This window comes from Hemiscyllium ocellatum, chromosome 12 (genome assembly GCF_020745735.1).
Source record: "Hemiscyllium ocellatum isolate sHemOce1 chromosome 12, sHemOce1.pat.X.cur, whole genome shotgun sequence".
NCBI lineage: Eukaryota > Metazoa > Chordata > Chondrichthyes > Orectolobiformes > Hemiscylliidae > Hemiscyllium > Hemiscyllium ocellatum.
Window position 1 is genome coordinate 8897694 of NC_083412.1, and position 11032 is coordinate 8908725.

At 42.5% G+C, this 11032-nt stretch overlaps 1 protein-coding gene across 1 annotated transcript in view; it reads right to left on the bottom strand.

Annotated features, from left to right (window-relative positions):
- LOC132820927 (BCLAF1 and THRAP3 family member 3-like) overlaps nt 1-10172 on the bottom strand; it is a 58946-nt gene extending 48774 nt beyond the window's left edge. Inside the window, exons 1-2 of the mRNA XM_060833298.1 lie at nt 10066-10172; nt 7791-7865 (exon numbers count right to left, since the gene is read on the bottom strand). Coding sequence (XP_060689281.1) covers nt 7791-7831 — 41 coding nt within the window. The 5' untranslated portion in view covers nt 7832-7865; nt 10066-10172. The remainder of the gene's footprint in view (nt 1-7790; nt 7866-10065) is intronic.
- Between the last annotated feature and the right edge of the window lie 860 nt (nt 10173-11032).

The window sequence follows — 11032 nt, forward strand, 5'->3', positions numbered from 1 at the left end:
TGGTTAAAGCACAGCAGGTCAGGCAGCATCCAAGGAACAGGAAATTCGACATTTCGGGCCAGAGCTCCTGATGAAGGGCTCTGGCCCGAAACATCGAATTTCCTGTTCCTTGGATGCTGCCTGACCTGCTGTGCTTTAACCAGCAACACATTTTCAGATGTGATCTCCAGCATCTGCAGACCTCACTTTTTACTCGAAGATTTTGAAAGTTCATGCCTTATACCGTCAAAATTGGCCTTTCTCCAATTTAGAACTTCAACTTTTAGATCTGGTCTATCCTTTTCCATCACTATTTTAAATCTAGCAGAATTATGGTCGCTGGCCCCAAAGTGCTCCCCCACTGACACCTCAGTCACCTGCCCTGCCTTATTTCCCATGAGTAGATCAAGGTTTGCACCTTCTGTAATAGGTACATCTACATACTGAATCAGAAAATTGTCTTGTACACACTTAAATTCCTCTCCATCTAAACCGTTAACGCTATGGCAGTCCCAGTCTATGTTTGGAAAGTTAAAATCCCCTACCATAACCACCCTATTATTCTTACAGATAGCTGAGATCTCCTTACAAATTTGTTTCTCAATTTCCCTCTGACTATTAGGACCAATAAGGTGATCGTCCCTTTCTTATTTCTCAGTTCCACCCAAATAACTTTCCTGGATGTATTTCCAGAAATATCCTCTCTAAGCACAGCTGTAATGCTATCCTTTATCAAAAACGCCACTCCCCCTCCTCTCTTGCTTCCCTTTCTATCCTTCCTGTAGCATTTGCATCCTGGAACATTAAGCTGCCAGTCCTGCCCATCCCTGAGCCATGTTTCTGTAACTGCTATGATAGCCCAGTCCCATGCTCCTAACCATGTCCTGAGTTCATCTGCCTTTCCTGTTAGGCACCTTGCATTGAAACAAATGCAATTTAATTTATTAGTCCTACCTTGTCCCTGTCTGCCCTGACTGTTTGACACTTCTGTTCTGAACCATATCAGTCTCAGATTGATCTCTTTCGTCACTATCTCCCTGGGATCCTGCCCCTCCCGCCCCCCCTTACTTGTTTAAATCCTGCCGAACAGCTCCCTGCCAGTATATTAGTCCCCTTCCAATTTAGGCGCAATCCATCCTTCTTGTCCAGGTCACTTCTACCCCGAAAAGAGATTCCAATGATCCAAAAGTGTGAATCCTTCTCCCATATACCAGCTCCTCAGCCCTGCATTCATCTGCTCTATCCTCCTATCCTGCCCTTACTAGCTCATAGCACCAGGAGTAATCCAGATATTACTACTCTCGAGGACCTCCTTTTTAAATTCCTGCCTAATTCTCTGTAATCTCCCTTCAGACTCTCAACCTTTTCCCTTCTTATGTCGTTGGTTCCAATGTGGACAATGACCTCTTGCTGGCCCCTCTCCCCCGTAAGAACATTCTGCACCCTCTCTGAGACATCCTTGATCCTGGCACCAAGGAAGCAACACACCATTCTGATTTTTCACGTCTGTCTATACCTCAGACCAGAGAATCCCCTAACACAATTGATCTCTTGGAATCCGACATACCTCTTGTTGCATTAGAGCCAGTCACAAACTTGGCTGTTTGTGTTACGTTCCCCCGAGAATCCATCCACCACCCCCCCCCCAACATTTTCCAAAAAAAACCATACTTGTTTGAAATGGGTATAGCCACAAAAGACTCCTGCACTAGCTGCCTACCTCTGTTACCTTTCCTGGAGTTAACCCATCTATGTGACTGTATCTGAGACTTTCCCCCTTCTTATAACTGCCATCCATTGTGAATTGGCCATGCTAAATTGCCCGTAGTGTTAGGGAAGGGGTAAATGTAGGGGTATGGGTGGGTTGCGCTTCGGCGGGTCGTTGTGGACTTGTTGGGCCCAAGGGCCTGTTTCCACACTGTAAGTGATCTATCTATAACTGTCTCTCTAACCGATCCATTCAAACTGATAAGATTCGCAACCAACAGCATTTATGTCAGATATAATCTGCTGCAATCCTTAAGGCATTATGGAGGGCTTTAATTAAATAATGGGGACTGAAAGACCAAGCGAACAATGACGTGAAAAAGCAAAGGGAGGAGAAGGAAAGATAGAAAGAGAACAATAAAGGAAATGAGAATCAGAGTATGGCAAGAAGAATGGAACATAAAATTTAATTGTACTCAAAGGACAAGGTGAGAAGATGTGGGGGGAAAAAAGAAGGAACTAAATGCATTCTATCAGAATGCGAAAAACATTTGCACCAGGACTGGTAAATGGACAGCATCAGTGGAACTATGCAGATAATATCTAATTTCCATTTGATGATATGTCTGCAGTGGTGGTCAAGTCTGGGACTTGAATATTAAAGGACATTCAACATTCAGGAAGAATAGGCTAAAAGGTAAAAAGGGGTAAGGTGGTTCTACTAATAATGGATGAGGTCAATATACTGAAAAGAAAGAATCTTATAAATTAAGATATGGGTAACAAACACTGGTGGAAGTTTTTTCGCGGCCACCAAACAGTAATAGCAATGTGGGACACTATAAATTAGAAAGCTGAAAAGGCTTGTAACCATGATAATGCAGGAATTATGGAGGATTTCAATCTACATATAAATTGGGTAAACCTAATTAGCAGTATTTCTGTGGAAAATAAATTCCTGAATGCAGACTACATAGTTTTTCAGACAGTATTTTCTTAGCACTCATTTGTGTATTAGGGTATTATTGCCTATTCCAAACAGCGGCTAAGAGTCAACCACATTGTGGTGGATCTGGAGTCACATATTATCCAGATCAGGTCAAGGTGGCAATCTCCTTCCCTGGAGGACATTAGTGAACCAGATGTTGAGGAATTAACTAGAAAATAAAAAGGATTACTTGAAATTCTTTTGTAAAGGAAGTCCGAGGGAAGAATGACTCTAATTTGAAGCAATTTTACATTAAATCTGCATGTGATCCAGTTGGTCCAAAACTACACTAAAAGATATATTGGCAGACAATGCTTGGAACTATGCATAACTTATTTGTGTTTGTGGTAATGGCAGAAACATGATTGCTGTTTCATTTTTTTAAACTTTTTTTGTGTCTTGAATCCGTTTGTTTACTTGCACTTTAATGAGGTTTTATAACCTTTGAAGTGAAATGATGGTATGAAATAAAATTAATGGCTTAGTGGAAAAAGAAAGAAGAAGAAATCTGTCTCGTTGCTTAATGACAAGGATTCATGAAAATATACAGAAAAATTCAGAAGTTATAACAGCCAGTATGGATGTATGTATGCCAAAGAGTGGAGACAAGAGTGCTGAACTTTCTAGTAAGACATCTACAAAACAACAAGTTTACAGAATTCATGCACTTGCTCTGAAGTTAGCACAAGAGTTTAGTTTATAGTTTATTTTGAATGACTATGGAAGCAATACCAGTTGAAGAAAAGCATCGAATGAACCTATAGAAATTTGCCAGAGAGAGTAAAAAGTCTTGGTTTGGAGATAGTGGTGAATCTCACTAGAGTCTTAATTGGCAAGGAGCCTACTGAACAGAAAGAATTAAGAGCATTTGAATTCCTTCTTGTTGTCAAGCTTTTGTTCACTACTGCAGTCATGTTTGTCTCATTTAATAAACATTTCACTTGGTGTTAAATATACTGGCAGATTTTTCTGCAGCAACAATCTAAGTTAATTATTTATATGCGGAGCGCAAATGTAATATTTCTGATTTTGATGACAGAAAACTAGGTGGTGTGTGACTTTTGAGGAGGAATGGATTAAAGGAAATTTATTGAAAGAGAATTTGAGTGAATTAGTAAAGAAATGTTGCTATCATTATATATAGCCTTGGTTACATGCAGCTGGGAAGGATATACCTGACATAGAGGGAGTGAACAAAGCTGCATCCTAGTTTGGCTGGTTGCCTTTGAGAGATTGAGTAGTCATAGAGGTGTACAGCATGGAAACAGACCCTTCGGTCCAAGCCGACTAGATATCTTTAGAGTACAAAGGATGGGAGATGGTCTTATTGAAACATACAAACTTTTATAGGTGAAGGATGTTCCTTTGTGGGAGTCAGGGGATTTGATAGCCAAGGCTCTCAAATGCAGAATAAACAACACAATATATTAGATCAAGATGAGGAGGGTAATGAATCCTCAAAATGGTCCACCCCAAAGGCCTGTTGAGGATCAGTGGCTGAGAATAGTCAAGACACAGATTGTTAGATTTTTTGATATTAACAACAGCAAGGGATATAGCGATAATGTGGAAAAATGATGTTGATGTAGAAACTCAATTCACGGATGGGCGGGACTGGCAGCTTAATGTTTCAGGATATAAATGCTATAGGAAGGATAGAAAGGGAGGCAAAAGAGGAGGGGGAGTAGCGTTTTTGATAAGGGATAGCATTAGAGCTGTGCTGAGGGAGGATATTCAGGGAGGTTATTTGGGTGGAACTGAGAAATAAGAAAGGGATGTTCACCTTATTGGGATTGTATTATAGACCCTCTAATAGCCAGAGGGAAGTTGAGAAACAAACTTGTAAGGAGATCTCAGCTATCAGTAAGAATAAAAGGGTGGTTATGGTAGGGGACTTTAACTTTCCAAACACAGACTGGTATTGCCATAGTGTTAAGGGTTTAGATGGAGAGTAATTTGTTAAGTGTGTACAAAACAGTTTTCTGATTCAGAATGTGGATGTACGTACTAGTGAAGGTGCAAAACTTGATCTACTCATGGGAAATAAGACAGGGTAGGTGACAGAGGTGTCAGTGGGGGAGCACTTTGGGGTCAGCGACTATAATTCTATTAGATTTAAAATAGTGATGGAAAAGGATAGACCAGATCTAAAAGTTGAAGTTCTAAATTGGAGAAAGGCCAATTTTGACGGTATTAGACAAGAACTTTAAAAAGCTGATTGGGGGCAGATGTTGGCAGGTAAAGGGATGGCTAGAAAATGGGAATCCTTCAGAAATGAGATTATGAGACGGCTAGAAAATGGGGGAGATACTAAAGGGAGTATTTTGCATCAGTATTTACTGCAGAAAAAGATATGGAAGATATAGAATGTAGGAAAATAGATGGTGACATCTTGCAAAATGTCCATTTTACAGAGGAAGACATGCTGGATGTCTTGAAACACAAAGGTGGATAAATCCTAAGGACCTGGTCAGGTGTGCCCTAGAATTCTGTGGGAAGCTAGAGGAGTGATTGCTGGGCCTCTTGCTGAGATATTTGTATCATCGATAGTCACAGGTGAGGTGCCAGAAGACTGGAGGTTTGCTAATGTGATGCCACTGTTTAAGAAGGGTGGTAAGGCAAGCCGGAAACTATAGACCAGTCAGCCTGACATCAGTGGTGGGCAAGTTGTTGGGAGGGGAGGGGGATCCTGAGGGACAGATTGTACATGTACTTGGAAAGGTAAGGCTGATTAGGGATACTGGATTCTGGATCAGTGGTGCTGGTAGAGCACAGCAGTTCAGGCAGCATCCAAAGTGCAGTGAAATCGACGCTTCGGGCAAAAGCCCTTCGTCAGGAAGCCCTTACTGATTAGGGATAGTCAACATGGCTTTGTATATGGGAAAACATGTCTCACAAACTTGACTGAGTTTTTTTGAAGAAGTGACAAAGAAGATCGACGAGGGCAGAGCAGTAGATGCGATCGATACGGACATCAATAAGGTGTTCAACGAGGTTCCCCAGGAGAGACTGGTTAGCAAGGTTAGATCTCACAGAACACAGGGAGAACTAGCCATGCCGATACAGAACTGGCTCAAAGGTAGAAGACAGAGGGTTGTTTTTCAGACTGGATGCCTGTGACCAGTGGAGTGCCACAAGGATCGGTGCTGAGTCCTCTACTTTTTGTCATTTATACAAATGATTTGGATGTGAGCATAATAGGTACAGTTAGTAAGTTTGCAGATGACACCAAAATTGGAGGTGTGATGGACAGCGAAGAGGGTTACAACAGAGTCTTGATCAGATGGGCCAATGGGCTGAGAAGTGGCAAATGGAGGTTAATTCAGATAAATGCAAGGTGCTGCATTTTGGAAAAGCAAATCTTAGTAGGACTTATACACTTAATGGTAAGGACCTAGGGAGTGTTGCTGAACAAAGAGACCTTGGAGTGCAGATTCATAGCTCCTTGAAAGTAGAGTCGCAGGTAGATAGGATAGTGAAGGCGGCGTTTGGTACGGTTTCCTTTATTGGTCAGAGTATTGAGTACAGGAATGGGAGGGCATGTTGCAGCTGTACAAGATATTGGTTAGACCAATGTTGGAATATTGTGTACAATTCCTATTGGAAAGATGTTGTGAAACTTGAAAGGATTCAGAAAAGATTTACAAGGATGTTGCCACGGTTGGAGGATTTGAGCTATAGGAAGAGGCTGAACAGGCTGGGGCTGTTTTCTCTGGGGCATCGGAGGCTGAGGAACCTTATAGAGATTTACAAAATAATGAGGGGCATAGATAGGATAAACAGACAAAGTCTTTTCCCTGGGGTCAGGGAGTCCAGAACTTGAGGGCATAGGTTTAGGGAGGGCAGGGAACGATATAAAAGAGACCTATGGAGCAACTTTTCCACACAGAGATGGTATGCGTATGGCTTGTGCTGCCAGAGGAAGTGGAGGAGGCTGGTACAATTGCAACATTTAAAAGGCATTTGGATGGTATATGAATAGGAAGGGTTTGGAGGGATATGGGCCAGGTGCTGGCAGGTGGGACTAGATGGGGTTGGGAATCTAGTTGGCATGGATGGATTGAACCGAAGGGTCTGTTTCCATGCTGTACATCTCTATGACTCTATGTCCTAATTAAATGGCAGAGCAGACTCGATGAGCTGAGTAGCCCACTCCTGATCCTATTTCCAAAGCACATAACAGTTTTTCCATACATTCCAATGTCTTTCCATCACATACGTACTTTTCCTTCTCAAATGATCACCACACACATCACTTAAGCTTTTCATTAGCTTATTCCTTTTTAACTTCCCCTTGCTGTTTGCCACACTCTCTCCTCTTTGCATCATCAGCAAACTGGATATTGGAAATACAAATCCAAAGCATCTCCATAGATTGAGAAATGTTGGCGTAGCCGTGAACATGAGATACACCAGTTGATTCCTGTAACTTGTTTCCTCACCATTAATCACTTTTCTTTACAATTGCATATTTCCCTAACATGGTTCAATTTTTGCCACAACCCTTAGAGACAGGTGATCTGTCCATATTGCTTTTCAAAAGTTTCGATAAGATGAATCTCTCAGGCTGGTTTACTTGCCGGTTACCTGAACTATTCTGAATCAAAGGTGAATGAGAAGTAGAAATACTCAGAGCTAATGTTATTCTAGAGCCTCTTCTGGTAAGCTCACTATTGTTTACATTTACTCATCTTAGCAAACCATCCAATCACAGGCATGTGAAAATTCCATTGTTCCAATACCAAACACATGATGCCTCAAGGCTGAATCATTACAACCCCTTCCACAAAAACAAAGATTTAATCTAATTTGGAATTACTTCCAAATAGCCTCCTACCAGATACTAGTTCCAAAGTAATCTGTAACACAAGATAAAAAAAATCCTCTTTATGCAATTCTGACATCAGTTTTTTGACTCTAATCAAATTTCCATGGGCAATATCTCACAGGATTGCTTTCGATGTCCAAAGAAATCTATCAGTTTAGTTTCCTGGATCTATTCTCATTAGGCCAATGCGTCAAAAGGATGATGAAGTAATCAACTTCATCAGTGCTCTTGTAGGATTAGAACTTACTCATAGAATAACAACATTTTCAAAAGGCAGGATTCACTTACCTGTGCTTCCACCGTGGGGATCGTGATCTTGAACGAACCATTGCACCAAAGAATTAGCTACCCCTTCAGCTGTGCCTATAATGAACATACAAATACATCAGAACATTTTGCTTCACAGAATAATATGGACACACAGTTTAGCAATATGAAGACAAGGACTGGAAGTCCTGCAATGTGAAACTATAAAAACACATAGTTCCTTCATGTCCAGAACTAGAGATGATTATGTTATTTTTGTCTGGCTAGTTATCATCTACACAGCGCAGTGATGGAAAAATACAGTAGAATGAATAACATTCAGAACTCCTACAAAAGCAAAATGACAAGATGTTGGAAATCAAAAGCAAGAAAATCTCAACAGGAGCATCTGCTGAAGGAAGAGAGCTAACATGTCAGGTCACATCAGAACTGGAGAGAGATAAAAGTTTAAGAGCTTTAAGACAGTAGAACTGTTGGAAATACATATCTATATTTAGGGACTATGTGAAAAGCTGGAAGACAACCAACTGTTTAAACATTTGCAGAATTAAACAGGCTTTAACCAAGTGGTTTCTTCCAAATTCAGCTAACAGTTTGATGTGGACTGTGCTCCAACTGCTGACTGCATAAAGTCACTTTGCAAGAAGCTCTTAGGGAGCTAACAGATGGGATATGTTGTCCTTATTTACCAAAAAATCCGGTTCTGAAAGAGAACATAGAGTCTCTAGGCTCAGTCAAATGAGAAAGTCTTTCTGGATTTGGTTTCGTATTCACTAAAGTAGGGAATCATATGGAAGAAAACCTCCAAAAGCTGTTGTAAGGCCACTTGTTTCCTTCTCTTTTTTCTATGAAGTGGTTGAGAACCTGATGAAGTTTCCACCTCTCAGTATTTTGATTACTTTGTAATTCCTGAAAAAGCTGGACTGAGATCACTATCCGAAGAGTTGGATCCAGCTTGATTTCCAACTAAACCAAAGTCTTGTTTGGGAAAACATTCCATAAATCTACAGCTGTCGATACTCGTCAACAAGATGTGAGGTGTACTTCATTGAATCTCATCTTTTGTTTGTCAGACCAACGGGTACTTTTCTTTGCTCATTTTTAAATATCATTTAGAGTCAGAGACGTAAAGCATGGAACTCAGTCCAACTCGTCCACGCCAACCAGATATCCTAAATTAATCAAATCTCATTTGCCTACTATCCCTCTGTATCCTTCCTGATCGACCCATCTAGATGCCTTCCATACATGCACCACCCTCTGCATGAAAAGCTGCTCCTTAGGTCCCTTTTTAAATCTTTTTCCTTTCACCTTAAACCTATTCCCCCTAGTTTTATACTCTTGCTACCCTGGGGAAAATACCTTGGCTACTCAGCTGACCTATGCCCCTCATGATTTTATAAATCTCCATAAGTAAAGACAATGAATGCAGATGCTGGAAACAAGATTCTGGATTGGTGTTGCTGGAAGAGCACAACAGTTCAGGCAGCATCCAAAGTGCAGCGAAATCGACGTTTCGGGCAAAAGCCCTTCTTAGGGTCAGCCCTCAGCGAGAAAAACGGCCTTAGCCTATTCAGCCTCCCCTTATAGCTCAAATCCCCTAACCCTGGCAAACCCTTTCAAGTATCATAACATCCTGACGGAGGGCTCTTGCCCGAAACGTCGATTCTCCTGCTGCTTGGATGCTGCCTGACCCGCCGTGCTTTTCCAGCACCACACTCTCTCTCGACTCTGATCACACCAGTCCTGACTTTCTCCCGAGAGCAGGGATCCTCTGAGCGTGTCTGATCCGAGATTAAAAGGCGGTATAATTTTAATCCCGCACCATACTTGGGAATTAACCAGCCTTTTGCTTTTTTTTAAAAAAAATAAAGAAATGAGTTATATTTGAGTTTATTGAAGGGGGCTGGTGAAAGCATTATTTTGCGAGCAAAAAGAAGTGGAAAACGCTTGGTCATTTGGGGATGAACATGAATATTTTGTGCAGCGTTGTGATTTGGAGGAGTTGGGATCATTGCACATTCCTCCCATTCCAGCGGAGGGGGGGGGGGGGGAAGGTCAGTGATTGGTTTTGAAGGCAGGGAGATTGAGTGAGGAAAGGTTCAAGGACACCCCACATCCCGAACAGACCCGAGCGGAGAACAACACTTTCAAAAATACAGAGAGACCATCCACCGCCGTCTGACCCCAGCGGGCGCCCGGATGTAGCGGTTGAGCGGCCTCTCGCTGCCGCGGGCCGGCTCAGGGTGAAGCGCCGTCTCCTTAACAGCACCGCGAGGAGAAAGCCCAGACTGACCGTGTTCCCAGCTCCGCGACGCCACTGCCTCCCCTCCGCGATCGGCGATCGTTACTCCCCCTGCTCGCTCGCTCCCTCGACCGGAAACTGATCCGGCGAAGTGCTGACCTCTGACCCTCCCTCCCTCGCACCGACAACTTCCGCGCCGTCTTTCTGCGCGCCCCGCCCCCATCTGGAGGCCAGCCCCGTTCGCGTGCGCTGTCCGGCGGCCCCGGGCCTGCGCATGCGCATTGTTGCAAGCCTTGGAATGCTCTCGCTCGCGATGTTCCGTGGTTGAGTGGTGATTGCTTGCGCATCAAGGAAAGTATATCTGTCCTGTCTCACTCAAGGCAGCTGGTGTCTGCACCAGATTGCAGAAAGAGCAGATAGGAGCTTTTGACATTGCAAAGGAAAAGTGAGAATCGAAAAAGCGTAGAGCTGGAGAGGTTGATATTTCCAGGTTCAGAATCAGAGACTTAAAATCTATACTGTTGCACATTATTACACTGCTGGAAAAAGAGTTAACATCTCCACAGCTGCTGCTCGACCTACTGAGTTTCTCCAGCAATTTGTTTTTGTTAGTTCAGATTTCCAATTTCCACAGTTTTTTATTATTACTTTGCTGTTCTGTATTTTGGCCACACATCTGAAGCAATAGAATAGCAGAAAGGTTGGGAAACATTCACCTCTGCTCAGTTTTATTTAGCTTCACACAAAAGGGGGCCGAAAGCAAGGTTTAGAGAGGTTGGATATGTTTCGGCCCTTTATCTAAAAGCTTGGGCATAGTGTTCCAATGGACATGGTTTGGATGATTGCCACCACAGAGCAGTGTGATACAGGACAGAACTGCATGATGCAGAGGAACAAAAAGATTGTTTCGCACCTTGTGTTGTGGTTCCTACCAGAATGTAGGAGTTGGCACACTCAGCTGAATTTCTACGCCACCATTGCAACTCGATCCTTTCAATTTTTAATTCGCGCTCCAGCC